Here is a 20,379-nt window from a genome sequence, read left to right as displayed (position 1 = left end):
AAGAGCCGACAATTTTCCCATCCAAAAACTTGCTGGTTGACGTAGAGAAACATGTTTGCTTGACCGCTCTGTGTAAAAGCTTCACAACAATAACAAAGAAATACCGGCTGTGTCTCATTGCTAAAGCCAGCTGCAATCCACCGCTTTTCACCAACAGCATTCTTATTTATAGTCTCCATTATTAATTGAACAAATTGCAAAAGATTCAGCAACACAGATGTCCAAATTACTGTGTAATTATGCGAAGAAAAGGGACGACTTTTAGCCGTAAGTGATGCTGGGTTAAAATGTCCCTTCCAACCAATAACGTCACAAACACGCGTCATCATTCCGCGACGTCTCCAACGAGAAACCCCGTGGGAAATTTAAAATTACAATTTAGTCAACTAAAAAGGCCATATTGGCATGTGTTGCAATGTTAATATTTCATCATTGATATATAAACTATCAGACTGCGTGGTCGGTAGTAGTGGGTTTCAGTAGGCCTTTAACCTAGAAGTCATGAATCTTAGATGTATGCTAATGTCTCCGATAATAGCATGCTAACATTTTAGCTAGTTGTGTCTATTTTAACCTAAAAATCATAGTTTTTATTACTCTGCGCCATCTTGGAAGTATGCTAACGTCTTTTGTAATCGACTGCTAACATTTTATGCTAGCATTTCAGCAAATGTGGTATGTGCTAACCTAAAATCATGAATTTTGATACTTGGCGCCATCTTGGAAGTATGCTAACGTCTCCTATAATAGCATGCTAACATTGTCTGGTAGCGTTTTAGCTGAATGTGTATGTTTTAACCTAAAAATCATAGTTTTTAAACGTGGCACCATCTAGGAAGTATGTTAACCTACTCAGTGGCCTGGTGGTTAGAGTGTGGCCCTGAGGTCGGTAGGTCGTGAGTTCAAACCCCGTTTGAGTCATACCAAAGACTAAAAAAATGGGACTCATTACCTCCCTGCTTGGCACTCAACATCAAGGGTTGGAATTGGGGGTTAAATCACCAAAAATGATTCCCGGGTGCGGCACTGCCACTGCCCACTGCTCCCCTCACCTCCCAGGGGGTGATCAAGGGTGATTGGTCAAATGCAGAGGAATAATTTCGCCACACCAAGAGTGTGTGTGACAATCATTGGTACTTTAACTTTTAACTTTAACTTTAACGTCTCTTGTAATAGCTTGCTAATGTTTTGCACTTTGCCATCATGCATTGCAGTGGATTTGAACAGGTATATTTTTGAATCATGAAAGGGGTTTGGACATGTTTTGTTAACATCCACAAAATTGAGTGGGCAGGTTGTGTAGTGTGTGACCGTGTGTGTTGACTTTTTGTGTTACTTTATTTGCAACATTATTAGGGAAGGTTGTTTGGCTTGGGTCATATAAGTAAATGCTGCTCTGTGTGCACTTCCAAGTGCAGTTTTTAGTAATTGACCTGATTAAGATGGCATCATGGATATGAGCAGCTTCTTAAAACCACTCTCTGAATCCTCCTGACGGCATCTTGGCAGGCCAATTATCCCACAAGCGCCATTGCTGGTCGACTATTTTCCCTTTTTTTTGTCCTGCCACTTTTCACACACGCTGAGCTGCAATATGGCAGTTATTACCCCCCCCCCCCCCCCTCCCCCGGCACTACTCACTCGATATCCCCTTCACAGCGATGGATTTGATTCTTTGTGCCGTGAATATGTTCAAGCACCTATATATATATATATATATATATATATATATATATATATATATATATATATATATATATATATATATATATATATATATATATATATAAATATATTTATATTTATGTGGGTCAAATGCAGAGGGTAATTTCACTACACCCAATTTGTGTGTGACTGTCAGTGGTACTTTATTATACATATATATATATATATATATATATATATATATATATATATATACATATATATATATATATATATATATATATATATATATATATATACATGTGTATATATACTTATATATGTATGTAAATAGTGTACTATCTATCTCATAATTATGACTATTTATCTCATGATGATTCTTTAATTATCATTATGATTATTTATCTCATTACTATGACTATTTATCTCATAAATATAACTATTTACCTCATTATGACTATTTAATTATTATGACTATTTTTCTTACTTTTATGACTATTCATCTCATTACTATGACTATTTATTTCATAAATAGGACTATCTAATTATTATGACTACGTATCTCATTATTATGACTATCTCATAATTATGGCTATTTATCTAATTATTATGACTATCTAATTATTATGACTATCTCATTATTATACATATGTATCTCATTATTATAATAATTTATTTAATTATTATGACTATTTATCTCATTATTATGACCATTCATCTCATTATTAGGACTATTTGTCTAATTATTATGACTATCTCATAATTATGAGAATTTATCTCATAATTATGATTATTTATCTCATTACTATGACTATTTATCTCATAAATATAACTATTGACCTCATTATGACTATTTAATTATCATGACTATTTTTCTTACTTTTATGACTATTCATCTCATTACTATGACTATTTATTTCATAAATAGGACTATCTAATTATTATGACTATCTCATAATTATGGCTATTTATCTCATTATTATGACTATTTAATTATTATGACTATCTCATTATTATACATATGTATCTCATTATTATAATTATTTATTTAATTATTATGACTATTTATCTCATTATTATGACCATTCATCTCATTATTAGGACTATTTGTCAAATTATTATGACTATCTCATAATTATGAGAATTTATCTCATAATTATGACTATTTATCTCATTAGTATGACTATTTATATTACTATTATGGCTATCTCATAATTAGGACTATTCATTACATTACTATGACTATTTATATAATAATTTCGACTTTATTAGCCCATTGTTTACATTTCTTATGTCGTAATTATGATTAACCATTGTGGAATTTTTTATTTTCTTTAGTGGTGAAACAGACTTTCATCACACAGCTTTTTCTATTTTGGGAGAGGGACATTTGTCTATTATTATTATTATTATTATTTTATTTATTTTTACCACAAATCAGCAAATACTAATGACTGATTCACATGCAAGGTTGTATGCATCTTAAATAAACATACATCCTGACCCATCAGCAAGCAGCATACCATGCTCTGTCCTCACTATACCTCAGACATAAACATACATCCTGACCCAGCAGCAAGCAGCATGTCATGCACTGTCCCGACTACTCCAGTTTCTTTAACCACAAACTTTCCACAATCAAACATCTTGATATCGGACTTCCTCGCAGAAAACGGCATACCTTGCACAGCTGCGACTATTACAATGTTTCAGGACAGACGGCCGAAAATCAAATCCATCTTGATAGAATTCATATCAGCAAGCAGCATGCCATGCACTGTCATGTTTTATTTCCTGTGTAATTGTGATAAACATCCATCACCACCAGCATGCCATGCACTGTTGTGACTTTATCTGCATTAAACAACAAAAAGCCCTCAACATCTACATTGATTTTCCCTGTTTCTAACAGCACGCAGCACAGCATGCACTTTCCTGACTACTCCAGCATCTTTAACGACAAACTTTCTATAATCAAACATCTTGATATCGGACTTCCTTGCAGAAAACAGCATACCATGCACAGCTGTGACTAACGCTTTGTGAACAACGGCCACCCATCGAATCCATCCTGATCGAATTCACACCAGCAAGCAGCATGTCATGCACTGTCAAGTTTGTTTTTCACTGGAATTTCCCCATTTCTAGCAGTGTGCAGCATAGCATGCACTGTCCTGACTATCCCAGCATGTGGAACTGCCAATATTCTGCCATCAAGCAGCATGCCATGCACAGTCTAGACTATTACATTGGTTCACGATAAACGGTCCTCAATCAAATCCCTCCTGATTTTTTAAATGTGTAGCTGACAGCAGCATATCATGCACTGTCCTACTTTTCAAGCGCAATAGGACAAGCCTCTCTCAACGTGTCCATTGATTGACTTCATGTCTGGCAGCAAACAGCATATCATGCACTGTCATGACGACTCCAGCATGGTCATCTGCACACACCCCTCAATCAAACGTCTCCATTTTAGATCCCAGTCTTTAGTTCCTCTTCAAATGAACAAGGTAGTTCAATGTGACCCACCTGGTTCCACACGGGACTCAAACCCTAGTCGCCTGCATGACAGGCGAGCGTGCTGACGACTGAGCTAAAAGCCAAGCGCTATGGACTAGATAGCTGCTGAAGTGGCCAGGGAGTGAGGGACCACGTGGTTCCATGTTGTCCATACTTACAGCAGACCTCTCCTCCTAGATGAGTCCTGCACCAACTGCTCCTTCGGGGCCATCTGTGATGTCCAGACTCAAACCTGCGTGTGTGCCACTGAGTGTGTGGAGTCCCACCAGCCCGTCTGTGGCAGCGACAGCACCACCTATGGCAGCGAATGTGAACTGCACGTGCATGCCTGCAGAACACAGACGGACCTGCAAGTGGTCAGCCAGGGAGAGTGCAGTAAGTACTACATCACCTCCACCTCTTTCTACATCACCTTCACCTGATACTACATCACCTCCACCTGATACAACATCACCTTAACCTGATACTTCATCACCTCCACCTGATACTACATCACCTTTCTTTACCTGATACTACATCACCTCCGCCTGATATTACGTCACCTTCCTTCACCGGATGTTACATCACCTCCACCTGATACTACATCACTTACACCTGATACTACATCACCTCCAACTGATACTACATCACCTTCCTTCACCTGATACTACTGATACTACATCATATCCACCTGATACTACATCACATCCACCTGATACACCATCACCTCCACCTGATACTACATCACCTCCACCTGATACGACATCACCTTCACCTGATATTACATCACCTCTACCTGTTACTACATCACCTCCACCTGATACTACATCACCTTAATCTGATACTATATCACCTCCACCTGATACTACATCACCTTCCTTCACCTAATACTACTGATACTACATTACCTTCACCTGATACTACATCAACTCTAACTGATACTATACTACATCACCTTAACCTGATACTACATTGCCTTCACCTGATACTGCATCACCTGATACTACATCACCTTCAACTGATACTACATCACATCCACCTGATACAACATCACCTCCACCTGATACTACATCACCTCCACCTGATACAACATCACCCCCACCTGATACTACGTAACCTTCCTTCACCTAATACTACATCACCTTCCTTCACCAAAAACTACTGATACTACATCACCTTAACCTGATTCCACATTACCTCCACCTGATACTACATCACCTCCACCTGATACAACATCACCTTAACCTGATACTTCATTACCTCCACCTGATACTACATCAGCTTTCTTTACCTGATACTACATCACCTTCAACTGATACTACATCACCGTCACCTGATATTACATCACCTCTACCTGATACTACATCACCTTCACCTGATACTATATCCCCTCCACCCGATACTACATAACCTTCCTTCACCTAATACTAAATCACCTTCCTTCACCAAAAACTACTGATACTACATCACCTTAACCTGATTCCACATTACCTCCACCTGATACTACATCACCTCCACCTGATACAACATCACCTTAACCTGATGCTTCATTACCTCCACCTGATACTACATCACCTCCGCCTGATATTACGTCACCTTCCTTCACCGGATGTTACATCACCTCCACCTGATACTACATCACTTACACCTGATACTAAATCACCTCCAACTGATACTACGTCACCTTCCTTCACCTGATACTACTGATACTACATCATATCCACCTGATACTACATCACATTAACCTGATACACCATCACCTCCACCTGATACTACATCACCTCCACCTGATACGACATCACCTTCACCTGATATTACATCACCTCTACCTGTTACTACATCACCTCCACCTGATACTACATTACCTTCACCTGATACTATATCACCTCCACCTGATACTACATCACCTTCCTTCACCTAATACTACTGATACTACATCACCTTCACCTGATACTACATTACCTTCACCTGATACTACATCAACTCTAACTGACACTATACTACATCACCTTAACCTGATACTACATTGCCTTCACCTGATACTGCATCACCTGATACTACATCACCTCCAACTGATACTACATCACATCCACCTGATACAACATCACCTCCACCTGATACTACATCACCTCCACCTGATACAACATCACCCCCACCTGATACTACATCACCGTCACCTGATATTACATCACCTCTAGCTGATACTACATCACCTTCACCTGATACTATATCCCCTCCACCTGATACTACATAACCTTCCTTCACCTAATACTACATCACCTTCCTTCACCGAATACTACTGATACTACATCACCTTAACCTGATTCCACATTACCTCCACCTGATACTACATCACTTTCACCTGATACTACATCACCTTCACCTGATACTACATCACCTTCACCTGATACTGCATCACCCGATTCTACATCACCTCCACCTGATACTACATAGCATCCACCTAATACAACATCACCTCCACCTGATATTACATCACCTTTAACTGATACTACATGACCTCTACCTGATACTACATCACCTTCACCTGATGCTATATCACCTCCACCTGAAATTACATCACCTTCCTTCACCTAATACTACATCACCTTCCTTCACCTAATACTACTGATACTACATCACCCTCACCTGGTACTACATCACCTCCACCTGATACTACATCACCTTCACCTGATACTACATCACCTCCACCTGATACTACATCACCCGATACTACATCATCTCCACCTGATATTACATCTTCTCCACCTGATACTACATCACCTCCACCTGATACGACATCACTTTCACCTGAAATTACATCACCTCTACCTGATACTACATCGCCTCCAACTGATATTACATAATCTCCACCTGATACTACATCACCTCCACCTGATATTAAATCTTCTCCACCTGGTACTACATCACCTCCACCTGATACTACATCACTTTCACCTGATATTACATTGCCTCTACCTGATACTACATCACCTCTACCTGATACTACATCACCTCCACCTGATATTACATCACCTCTAGCTGATACTACATCACCTTCATCTGATACTACATCACTTCTACCTGATACTACATCACATTCACCTGATGCTATATCGCCTCCACCTGATACTACATAACCTAATACTACATCACCTTTCTTCACCTAATACTACTGAAACTACATCACCTTCACCTGATACTACATCACCTCTACCTGATACTACATCACATTCATCTGATACTACATCACCTCCACCTGATACTACATCACTTTCACCTGATATTACATCACCTCTACCTGATACTACATCACCTCCACCTGATACTACATCACCTCCACCTGATATTACATCACCTCTACCTGATATTACATCACCTCTACCTGATACTACATGACCTCTACCTGATACTACATCACCTTTACCTGATACTACATCACCTCTACCTGATACTACATCACCTCCACCTGATATTACATCACCTCTACCTGATACTACATCACCTCTACCTGATACTACATCACCTCCACCTGATATTACATCACCTCTACCTGATACTACATCACCTTCATCTGATACTACATCACCTTCACCTGATGCTATATCACCTCCACCTGAAACTACATAACCTAATACTACATCACCTTTCTTCACCTAATACTACTGATACTACATCACCTTCACCTGATACTACATCACCTCTACCTGATACAACATCACATTCATCTGATACTACATCACCTCTACCTGATACTGCATCACCTTCACATGATACTATATCACCTCCACCTGATACTACATAACCTAATGCTACATCACCTTCCTTCACCTAATACTACTGATACTACATCACCTTCACCTGATACTACATCACCTCTACCTGATACAACATCACATTCATCTGATACTACATCACCTCTACCTGATACTACATCACCTTCACATGATACTATATCACCTCCACCTGATACTACATAACCTAATGCTACATCACCTTCCTTCACCTAATACTACTGATACTACAATACCTTCACCTGATACTACATCACCTCCACCTGATAGAACTTCACTTCCACCTGATACTACATCACCTCCACCTGATACTACATCACCAAGTTAAGGCCCTCTTTCTCATGCAGAATGTAGCTTATATTTCCTGATTGCCGTTAGCCAGCAGCATATCATGCACTATTCTGGCATGTCTACTACAAGCAGCATTTTGTCAAATACCTCCCAATTCCCAGGAGCAGTCAACAACATACCATGCACTTTTGTAACTTTACCAGGATAATACCACAGCCCTCAAACAGCATACCATGCACCATTGTGCTCTAAAATCTAGTCTATCTTTAGCAGCATGTCATACACGTTTGAGACCATTCCACCCTTTAGTACAGACAAATACATCCTAAGCAGCATGACATGCATGGACTGTTGTGACTATTCCAGCCTTTATAGCAGCAGGCAGCATATCCTACATGCTCATCTTGTCCTGTGCACACAGAGAGCTGTGGCCACACGGTGTGCTCCTGGGGGGCCCGCTGTGTCCAGAGCAAGTGTGAGTGCCTGCCGTGCTCGGACCCCTCCATTTCTCCCGTCTGTGGGAGCGATGGCGCTACCTACCAGAACCAGTGCGAACTGCGCCTATCCTCCTGCCAGCAGGAGAGGAGCATCCAGGTGGTGAAGGCCGGCAGCTGCGATGAAGGTAGGCGGGGGACCCGGAAGATGAAGGTGGGGTCGGGCGGGGGGGCTTAGAAGATGAAGGTGTGTGGGGGACCTGGAAGATGAAGGTGGGGTGGGGGGGGGTGGGGGCTGGAAGATGAAGGTAAGCGGGGGTCATGAAGGTGAAGGTGGGGGTGTGGGGTTCCTGGAAGATGAAGGTAGGCGGGGAGAGGCTTGGAAGATGAAGCTAAGGGGGGACTGGAAGATGAAGGTAGGCGGGGGGGTACATGGAAGTTGAAGGTGGGGGGCCCTTGAAGTTGAGGGTGGGGTGGACATAAAAGATCTAGGTAGGTGGGATGGGGCCTGGAAGATGACGGTGGGGGTGGGGGGGTCTGGAAGATGATGGTAGGTGAGATGAAAGTGGAAGATGAAAGTGGGGGAGAACCTGGAAGATGAAGGTAGCCGGGGGAATTGGAAGATGAAGTTGGGGGGGAACCTGGAAGATAAAGGTGGGGTGGGGGACATGGAAGAAAAAGGTGGGGTAGGGGACATAGAAAATGGAGGTGGGGGGGACATGGAAGATGAAGGTAGGGGAGAGCCTGGAAGATAAAGATAGGGCGGGGGTCATGGAAGATGGAGGTGGGAGGGACTTGGAAGATGAAGGTGTGGGGTGGGGGGGTCCTGGAAGATGAAGGTAGGCAAGGGGTGGGGGGGAACCTGGAAGATGGTAAGGGGGGACGGAGGGCACATGGAATATGAAGGTAGGGGAGGCCCTTGAAGATGAAGGAAGGCGGGGGACGTGAAAGATGAAGGTAGGCGGGGGGGATCCTGAAAGATGAACGTGGGGGGGAACCTGGAAGATGAAGATAGGCTGGGGGGCATGGAAGATAAAGGTGGGGGTGCTTCCTGGAAGATGAAGGTAGGCGGGGAGAGGCCTGGAAGATGAAGGTGGGGGAGAACCTTGAAAATAAAGGTGGGGAGGGAACCTGGAAGATAAAGGTGGGTTGGGGGACATGGAAAATGGAGGTGAGGGGGGGGGGACATGGAAGATGAAGGTAGGGGAGAGCCTGGAAGATAAAGATAGGGCGGGGGTCATGGAAGATGGAGGTGTGGGGGACATAGAAGATGAAAGTGTGGGGGAGGGGGGGTCCTGGAAGATGAAGGTACGCGGGGGGGACGGACGTGGAAGATGAAGGTAAGGGGGAAGGGGGGGCACATGGAATATGAAGATAGGGGAGGCCCTTGAAGATGAAGGAAGGCGGGGGACCTGAAAGATGAAGGTAGGCGGGGGGACCTGTAAGATGAAGGTGGTGGGGGGGGGGGGGGGGGGCATTGAAGATGAAGGTGGGGGAGTGGGAACTGGAAGATAAAGGTAGGCAGTGACCTGGAAGATGAAGGTAGGGTGGGGCCTGGAAGATAAAAGTAGGGGGGGACCTGGAAGATGAAAGTAGGGGGGGACCTGGAAGATGAAAGTAGGGGGGGACCTGGAAGATGAAGGTAGGCAGGGACCTGGAAGATGAAAGTAGGGGGGGACCTGGAAGTGATGTCCTTATTTGGTCATCAGGTATCCTGCGCTCCAGCACCCAGCGGTCTGTGGTGTGTCGCTAATGAAGTGACAAGGCCGGCATGAACTACAACTGGGCCGTGGTGAATAAAACCCCTTTGGGCAGATAGGTCGTTAATTCTAGCTGATTAAAGTCGGCTCGTTTGGACATTTTTTTAAATCATCTTCTTCCTCTTCATTATTCTGCCTTTCATCTTCAAACATCTGCAATGAACTCAAGCCTGATTGTGCAATACAGCCAAGCGCCATCAAATATATATATATATATATATATATATATATATATATATATATATATATATATATAGATGGATGGATGGATGGATGGATGGATGGATGGATAGACAGACAGACTGTACTTTATTGATTCTTTCAGGAGAGTTCCTTCAGGAAAATAAAAATTGCAGCAGTAGTGTACAGAGTTGAGATCAATTTAAAAAGTAAATAATGGGAGTTGTACAGTCTAATGGCGTGTGGGACAAAGGAGTTTTTGAGTCTAGTCCTGCACTTGAGATGAAGCAGTCTAGCACTGAAGAGGCTCCTATGGGTACCGATAATTGTATGCAGAGGGTGACTGGCATCACAGTCCTCTTCTCTGCCACCATCACCAGTGAGTCCAGTTTCATTTCTATATATATATATATATATATATATATATATATATATATATATCCATCCATCCATCCATCATCTTCCGCTTATCCGAGGTCGGGTCGCGGGGGCAACAGCCTAAGCAGGGAAACCCAGACTTCCCTCTCCCCAGCCACTTCGTCTAGCTCTTCCCGGGGGATCCCGAGGCGTTCCCAGGCCAGCCGGGAGACATAGTCTTCCCAACGTGTCCTGGGTCTTCCCCGTGGTCTCCTACCGGTTGGACGTGCCCTAAACACCTCCCTAGGGAGGCGTTCGGGTGGCATCCTGACCAGATGCCCGAACCACCTCATCTGGCTCCTCTCGATGTGAAGGAGCAGCGGCTTTACTTTGAGTCCCTCCCGGATGGCAGAGCTTCTCACCCTATCTCTAAGGGAGAGCCCCGCCACACGGCGGAGGAAACTCATTTCGGCCGCTTGTACCCGTGATCTTATCCTTTCGGTCATGACCCAAAGCTCATGACCATAGGTGAGGATGGGAACGTAGATCGACCGGTAAATTGAGAGCTTTGCCTTCCGGCTCAGCTCCTTCTTCACCACAACGGATCGGTACAACGTCCGCATTACTGAAGACGCCGCACCGATCCGCCTGTCGATCTCACGATCCACTCTTCCCTCACTCGTGAACAAGACTCCTAGGTACTTGAACTCCTCCACTTGGGGCAGGGTCTCCTCCCCAACCCGGAGATGGCACTCCACCCTTTTCCGGGCGAGAACCATGGACTCGGACTTGGAGGTGCTGATTCTCATTCCGGTCGCTTCACACTCGGCTGCGAACCGATCCAGCGAGAGCTGAAGATCCCGGTCAGATGAAGCCATCAGGACCACATCATCTGCAAAAAGCAGAGACCTAATCCTGCGGTTACCAAACCGGAACCCCTCAACGCCTTGACTGCGCCTAGAAATTCTGTCCATAAAAGTTATGAACAGAATGGGTGACAAAGGACAGCCTTGGCGGAGTCCAACCCTCACTGGAAATGTGTTCGACTTACTGCCGGCAATGCGGACCAAGCTCTGGCACTGATCGTACAGGGAACGGACCGCCACAATAAGACAGTCCGATACCCCATACTCTCTGAGCACTCCCCACAGGACTTCCCGAGGGACACGGTCGAATGCCTTCTCCAAGTCCACAAAGCACATGTAGACTGGTTGGGCAAACTCCCATGCACCCTCAAGAACCCTGCCGAGAGTATAGAGCTGGTCCACAGTTCCACGACCAGGACGAAAACCACACTGTTACTGAATCCGAGGTTCGACTATCCGACGTAGCCTCCTCTCCAGTACACCTGAATAAACCTTACCGGGAAGGCTGAGGAGTGTGATCCCACGATAGTTGGAACACACCCTCCGGTCCCCCTTCTTAAAGAGAGGAACCACCACCCCGGTCTGCCAATCCAGAGGTACCGCCCCCGATGTCCACGCGATGCTGCAAAGTCTTGTCAACCAAGACAGCCCCACAGCATCCAGAGCCTTAAGGAACTCCGGGCGGATCTCATCCACCCCTGGGGCCTTGCCACCGAGGAGCTTTTTAACTACCTCAGCGACCTCAGCCCCAGAAATAGGAGAGTCCACCACTGATTCCCCAGGCACTGCTTCCTCGTAGGAAGACGTGTTGGTGGGATTGAGGAGGTCTTCGAAGTATTCCTTCCACCTATCCACAACATCCGCAGTCGAGGTCAGCAGAACACCATCCGCACCATACACGGTGTTGATAGTGCACTGCTTCCCCTTCCTGAGGCGGCGGACGGTGGTCCAGAATCGCTTCGAAGCCGTCCGGAAGTCGTTTTCCATGGCTTCCCCGAACTCTTCCCATGTCCGAGTTTTTGCCTCCGCGACCGCTGAAGCTGCACACCGCTTGGCCTGTCGGTACCCGTCCACTGCCTCCGGAGTCCTATGAGCCAAAAGGACCCGATAGGACTCCTTCTTCAGCTTGACGGCATCCCTCACCGCTGGTGTCCACCAAGGGGTTTTAGGATTGCCGCCCCGACAGGCACCAACTACCTTGCGGCCACAGCTCCGATCTGCCGCCTCGACAATAGAGGTGCGGAACATGGTCCACTCGGACTCAATGTCCAGCACCTCCCTCGTGACATGTTCAAAGTTCTTCCGGAGGTGGGAATTGAAACTTTGTCTGACAGGAGACTCTGCCAGACGTTCCCAGCAGACCCTCACAATGCGTTTGGGCCTCCCTGTTTCCATATGAGTTGGGAAATTGTGTTGGATGTATATATAAACGCAATACAGAGATTTGCAAATCATTTTAAACCCATTTTCAGTTGAATATGCTACAAAGACAACATATTTGATGTTCAAACTGATAAAAAAATATTTTTTGGCGAATAATCATTATCTTTAGAATTTGATGCCAGCAACACGTGACAAAGAAGTTGGGAAAGGTGGCAATAAATACCGATAAAGTTGAGGAATGCTCATCAAACACTTATTTGGAACATCCCGCAGGTGTGCAGGCTAATTGGGAACAGGTGGGTGCCATAACTGGGTATAAAAACAGCTTCCCAAAAAAGGCTCAGACTTTCACAAGAAAGGATGGGGCGAGGTACACTCCTTTGTCCACAACTGCGTGAGCAAATAGTCAAACAGTTTAAGAACAAAGTTTCTCAAAGTGCAATTGCAAGAAATTTAGAGAATCTGGAGAAATCACTCCACGTAAGCGGCATGGCCGGAAATCAACATTGAATGACCGTGACGTTCGATCCCTCAGATGGCACTGTATCAAAAACCGACATCAATTTCTAAATGATATCACCACATGGGCTCAGGAACACTTCAGAAAACCACTGTCACTAAATACAGTTTGTCGCTACATCTGTAAGTGCAAGTTAAAGCTCTACTATCCAAAGCGAAAGCCATTTATCAACAACATCCAGAAACGCCGCCGGCTTCTCTGGGCCCAAGATCATCTAAGATGGACTGATGCAAAGTGGAAAAGTGTTCTGTGGTCTGACAAGTCCACATATCAAATTGTTTTTGGAAATATTGGAAATTGTGTCATCCAGACCAAAGGTTAAGCGAACCATCCAGACTGTTATCGACGCAAAGTTCAAAAGCCAGCATCTGTGATGGTATGGGGTGCATTAGTGCCCAAGGCATGGGTAATTTACACATCTGTGAAGGCACTATTAATGCTGAAAGGTACATACAGGTTTTGGAACAACAAATGCTGCCATCTAAGTGCCGTCTTTTTCATGGACGCCCCTGCTTATTTCAGCAAGACAATGCCAAGCCACATTCAGCATGTGTTACAACAGCGTGGCTTTGTAAAAAAAGAGTGTGGGTACTTTCCAGGCCCGCCTGCTGTCCAGACCTGTCTCCCATCAAAAATGTGTTGCGCATTATGAAGCGTAAAATACGACAGCGGAGACCCTGGACTGTTGAACGACTGAAGCTCTACATAAAACAAGAATAGGAAAAAATTCCAATTTCAAAGCTTCAACAATTAGTTTCCTCAGTTCCCAAACGTTTATTGATTGTTGTTAAAAGAAAAGGTGATGTTACACAGTGGTGAACATGCCCTTTCCCAACTACTTTGGCACATGTTGCAGCCATAAAATGTTAAGTTAATTATTATTTGCAAAAAATAAAAAATAAAGTTTATGAGTTTGAACATCAAATATCTTGTCTTTGTAGTGCATTCAATTGAATATGGGTTGAAAAGGATTTGAAAATCATTTTATTCCGTTTATATTTACATCTAACACAATTTCCCAACTCATATGGAAACGGGGTTTATATATATATATATATATATATATATATATATATATATATAGATATATATATATATATATATATATATATATATATATACAGTATATACATATATATATATATACACATATATATATATATATATATATATATATATATATATATATATATATATATATATATGCTGTACATTGGGGTCTGCCACTAAATGTATTGTGGTCTGCCACATACTTTATAGTGGCCCTCTATTCGCAGCCATGATTGGGATGTGGCCCTCCGTAAGGAGAAGTCCCACAGCCCTGGTCTACACGTGGGTTTGGGGCCTCTTGTGGTCTAGTGAACATCATTCATGGACTTAGACGCTGACCTTCTTAGGATGTAGAGCATGAAGAAGCGTGTCAGCCCCTCCCCCATCTGTCACTCTCTCATTCATGCTGGCCACGTGCACATTGTCTGCCAGTCGCCCTGCATCAGGGTCCTCCCCAGGGTCCTCGGCGCTAGGTCGCGGTGCCTGATGGCTTTGGGTTTTTTTTCTCTCATTTCCATTCTGTGTCTCCTTCCTGTTGTCCCCGAGCATCCTCTATGTTTCTTTCTCAGGCCGACAATACGATCTTGTCATGCTCCACTTTTTGTCTGATCGTCTCCTTGAAAAATGTCAGCTCTTTGACAAAAGTGTGACCGTGGATAGGTTTCCCTGTCTCTTTTCTTTCGGGTTTGCACACCACTTCACTTCATAGGCCATACCCGTGTAAAATAAAGCAATTACCCTGAACTCAGGATTGTAAGCCGACACTTCTTTCCTACGCTTTGTACCCTGTGGCTTGTTAAACGGTGCAGTTAATTTATGGATTTTTACAGCATCATTCACATGTGAATAATATAAATACAATCTTTTATACAGCATCATTCACATGTCAATAATATATATACAGTCTATTTTACAGCATTATTCACATGAGAATAACATAAATACAGTCTATTATACAGCATTATTCACATGTGAATCACATAAATACAGTCTATTATACAGCATTATTCACAAGTGAATCACATAAATACAGTCTATTATACAGCATCACTCACATGCGAATAACATAAATACAGTTGGTTATATAGCATTATTCACCTGTTAATAATATATATACAGTTTATTATACAGCATTATTCACATGTGAATAACATAAATACAGTTGGTTGTATAGCATTATTCACCTGTTAATAATATATATACAGTCTATTATACAGCATTATTCACACGTGAATAACATAAATACAGTCTATTATACAGCATTATTCACATGTGAATAACATAAATACAGTCTATTATACAGCATTATTCGCATGTGAATCACATAACTACAGTCGGTTATATAGCATTATTCACCTGTTAATAATATAAATACAGTCGATTATACATCATTATTCACATGTGAATAATATAAGTACATTATACATTTACAATACATGTACAGTCAAAAAGAACATATGCATTATTGTTGATTTTAATTTTTATTCTTATTGTTACATTTTCTATTTTATTTCCATTTATACCACCATTATTCACTTTTCAACTTTTGAGCCCAGAATTTTAAATTTTTAGCTTATAATTTCAATTTGATTTTTCACCTCATAAGTATGACCTACCATTGGATCATTGTTTTGTTTTTTTATCATAAATATGTGCTACAAAGTCGAAATTGTGAGATAAAAACATTAAATTCTTGGATAAGAACTTCGAATTTGTGAGATTGTCAAAGTGAGATTAAAAGTCAAATATATGAGATAAACAAGTATAATTATGAGATATTAAGTCATAATTATGCCCTGCGAGAGGTGGCGACTTGTCCAGGCTGTACGCCGCCTTCCGCCCGATTGTAGCCGAGATAGGCACCAGCGCCCCCGCGACCCCAAAAGGGAATAAGCGGTAGGAAATGGATGGATGGAAGTCATAATTATGAAATAAAAAGCCCAAATGATGTGATAAAACAAAAAGTCCTATCAAGATATAAAAAGTCAATCATTCGACTTTCTTATCTCATAATTTAGACTTTTTATCACATAATCGTGACTCACCTTTGGGATATTATTTATTTACGTAGCCTCTGTGAGCAGATAATACTGTATCATCTCTTTCGGACTTATCAGGGGACGAGGAGAAAAAGAATTCAGACCTACAGTATGTTGTTCTGATGATAGTTTCGATGTAGAGAAGAGGTGCTACCTCCAACTCCCATTGGGACAGGCTGAGACGTCAAAGTGCTAGTTCACATGAATCAGTGCACAAACGAGACCTGGTATGGACGTCTGGAACAAAAGGGTGATGCACTTGGCGATGGAGCGCTAGGCTAGTTGAAGACATGTTTTATCCTCTCAATGGCGCGGACAAGGTATATTTCCTGTGCTGTCCTTCTGAGAATAAAATCCTAAAGGTCTGCTTTGGCTCGCTCCGCCGCACACAACACATGGGCCACTTCAGATCTGGAATAAGCCCAAGGAGGGGGTAGGATTGATTGAAAAAAAACTCCTCTTTAGTCTTGCTTAGGGGAAGGCAGCGTGGCAAGTACATCCAATGAAGCTTGGCTTAGTTTGCACTCGTGAAAAATGACAGCAGTTGACCACACGTCGGGGAATTTATCACCTGTTTCATTTCACACTCGGGTAAGCCTCAGCAGCTTTTCTGTGGCGCGTTAGCATAGCCTCGGACTCCTTTTTAATGAAGACAATATTTTATTCATTGCCTTCGAAAATGCTGACGGATGTTAGCATTTTTCCACATATAAGCCGCACTGGACTATAAGTCGCTGATATATACTTGTTGTGAAATGAGTTATTTACATAGAAATGTTTATTTACAAACCTTAATTGTTTCCAAACAGTGTCTGTAACCTGCCAGTAAAAAACGGCTGATCAAACAAAACAGAAGTTTAATGAAAACAATATTGTATTCATTGCCTTCAAAAATGCTGATGGATATTAGCATTCCGATTAACATTTGCAAACAGTCAACCATGTTTAGAATGCAAGGACTTCTGTATCTTCTGGACCGGTATATAAGCCACACCCACTAAATTCAGAAGGAAAAAACATGTTTCCATATATAAGCCTCACCGGACTATAAGTCGCTGATATATACTTGTTGTGAAATCAGTTATTTACATAGAAATGTTTATTTACATACCTTAATTATTTCCAAACAGTGTCTGTAACCTGGCAGTAAAACGGCCGATCAAACAAAACAGAAGTTTAATGAAGACAATATCATATTCATTGCCTTCAAAAATGCTGACAGATGTTAGCATTCCGATGAACTTTTGCAAACAGTCAACCATGTTTAGAATGCAAGGACTTCTGTATCTTCTGGAATGAAGAGCGCACCGGTATATAAGCCACACCCACTACATTTAGAAGGAAAAAACATGTTTCCATATATAAGTCGCACAGGACTACAAGTCGCAGATATATACTTGTTGTTGTAAGTAAACAGAAATGTTTTTTACATACCTTAATTGTTTCCAAACGGTGTCTGTAACCCGGCAGTAAAACGGCTGATCAAACAAAACAGAAGTTAGATGAAGTTTAATGAAAACAATATTGTATTCATTGCCTTCAAAAATGCTGACGGATATTAGCATTCCGATGAACATTTGCAAACAGTCAACAATGTTTAAAATGCAATGACTTCTGAATCTTCTGGAATGAAGAGTGCACCGGTATATAAGCCACACCCACTGAATTTATTGTAAAACAGAAGTTTAACAATACAGACGTTTAATGAAGACAATATTGTATTCATTCCGTTTAAAAATGCTGACCGATGTTAGCATTCCGACAAACTTTTGCAATCAGTCAACAATGTTTAGAATGCAAGGACTTCTGTATCTTCTGGACTGAAGAGTGCACAAGTATATAAGCCACACTCACTTAATTTAGAAGGATTTTTTTTTTCATATATAAGCTGCACTACACTATAAGTCGCAAATATATACTTGTTGTGAAATCAGTTACACTTCTATGTCCGGTTCAAAACATTAAACAGCAGGAAACACTTGTAGGCATTCATTCTGCTGCACCTGCAGCGAGGGAACCCGTCCGAAAGATGGCGCAATCGTAGAAACAATAACACACCATTGGAGTGTCTTTGCATTTAATACAAAGTATTTGCATTATGGCCATCAGCGAAGAAAAATCCATAAATTAGTCACACATTTTTATACGCAGCAGGGTTCAAAGCGTAGGGAAAAAGTTGCGGAATTTACGGTGCACGTATTGTCATAAGGGGTTGCGAATAGCCCCTTTCGCTGCAGTTTACCTGATACAGTTTACCTAACGTGACAAATTTGGGGCGTGCACAAACCACCGCCAGGTGGCATGGGAGCGTTGGACATCTCAAAATGTGTTTTTTTGGCAATTCTCACTTTGACCACAGTGTCAGTTGCTATGTGGAGTGGCGCTTTCCATCATTTTCAGCACACTGCATTGAGCACGCGAGTATCAATCCATCTTAGTACTATTAATGTTAAAATATACATGTTCTTATTAAATTAGGATTATTTTAAATATATATATATATATATTTTTTTTTTTTATTTATTTTTTTTTTTTTTGAATATGTGCGATTCAAATAGTTGATATTTTTTTTATTTTTTTTATTTCTGTATTTGTAAAAATGTTTGCATTTTTATTCTCAGTTTATTTCTATTAAACTTGCTTGGTTTCTGATAAAAAAAAAAACATATTTTAATTTTTACACTTTTCTTTCTTCTTTTGCTGCATAACCTATCCAGTGTATGAATTACTACACTAATTTGTTTTTATATACTTTATTTAGATTGTGGTTTTATATAGTATATTTATACTGGCCTTTTCATCACGTACAATTTCTGATCCTTTAACTGTATTGTGAGGCACTTTGTGGCTCTTGATGTGTCTATATTAGCCTACTATCAAAACGACAACGTATCACAGTTTGACGCAAATTTTCGTTGAAATTAATTTAAAATGTAATATTTAATCTACATATTTTTGCAACATTGGAAACTATTTGTAAAATAGAGGCTTTTCAGGGGGTGCAATAACCCTTCATACAGTCTTTGGTGAGTTTGGTGTGGTCTGGGACAAATGGCGCCCAAAGAACTATGAGAAATGGAGCCAATATTACTTACAGAATCCACGCAACTACGGTGCCTTCAAGGACCGGCGAAATCAGTGGGACAAAATGGTGCTCGCCAGATACTGTCACCAGTGAAGCATAAACACAAACGTAGTAAACGCAATTAACAAGGTTTGTCCGCCATATTAAAACGCAACATGTACAAGTAAATGTTCCTTACTGACTTGCCCCCCCCGGCCTATGGTTGCCATAGGAACGGGGTCCTCCATAATTCCTCCATGGTTGTCGGACAAAAGCTTGCCATTTTCTATTATTCACACAGTCAAGTTCTCAACATGCTCTTCCTCCTTCCTTCCTGGATACCCATAACAGTGCGTAAGGTGAGGTAGCGGAAGGTTCCCCCACAGTGTGGTGGAAGGTTCCCCCCACAATGTGGGTGATGGTACCTCCACAGCGTGAGTGGAAGGTTTCCCCATAGTGTGGTGTAAGGTTCCTCTA

The 20,379-nt window shown here is 42.0% G+C and overlaps 1 protein-coding gene across 4 annotated transcripts in view; it reads left to right on the top strand.

Moving 5' to 3' along the window:
• Positions 1 to 20,379, top strand: part of agrn (agrin) — a 506,995-nt gene that overhangs the window by 325,519 nt on the left and 161,097 nt on the right. For all 4 annotated transcript variants that reach the window (XM_061889588.1, XM_061889590.1, XM_061889587.1 and 1 more), the window contains 2 exons: positions 4,366 to 4,563; positions 8,671 to 8,871. In XM_061889588.1, the coding sequence (XP_061745572.1) occupies positions 4,366 to 4,563; positions 8,671 to 8,871 (399 nt within the window). The remainder of the gene's footprint in view (positions 1 to 4,365; positions 4,564 to 8,670; positions 8,872 to 20,379) is intronic.

Source organism: Nerophis ophidion, linkage group LG27 (assembly GCF_033978795.1).
Source record: "Nerophis ophidion isolate RoL-2023_Sa linkage group LG27, RoL_Noph_v1.0, whole genome shotgun sequence".
Lineage (NCBI taxonomy): Eukaryota > Metazoa > Chordata > Actinopteri > Syngnathiformes > Syngnathidae > Nerophis > Nerophis ophidion.
The sequence above is the reverse complement of the archived record's forward strand: the minus strand, read 5'-3'. Positions and strand labels throughout refer to the sequence as shown.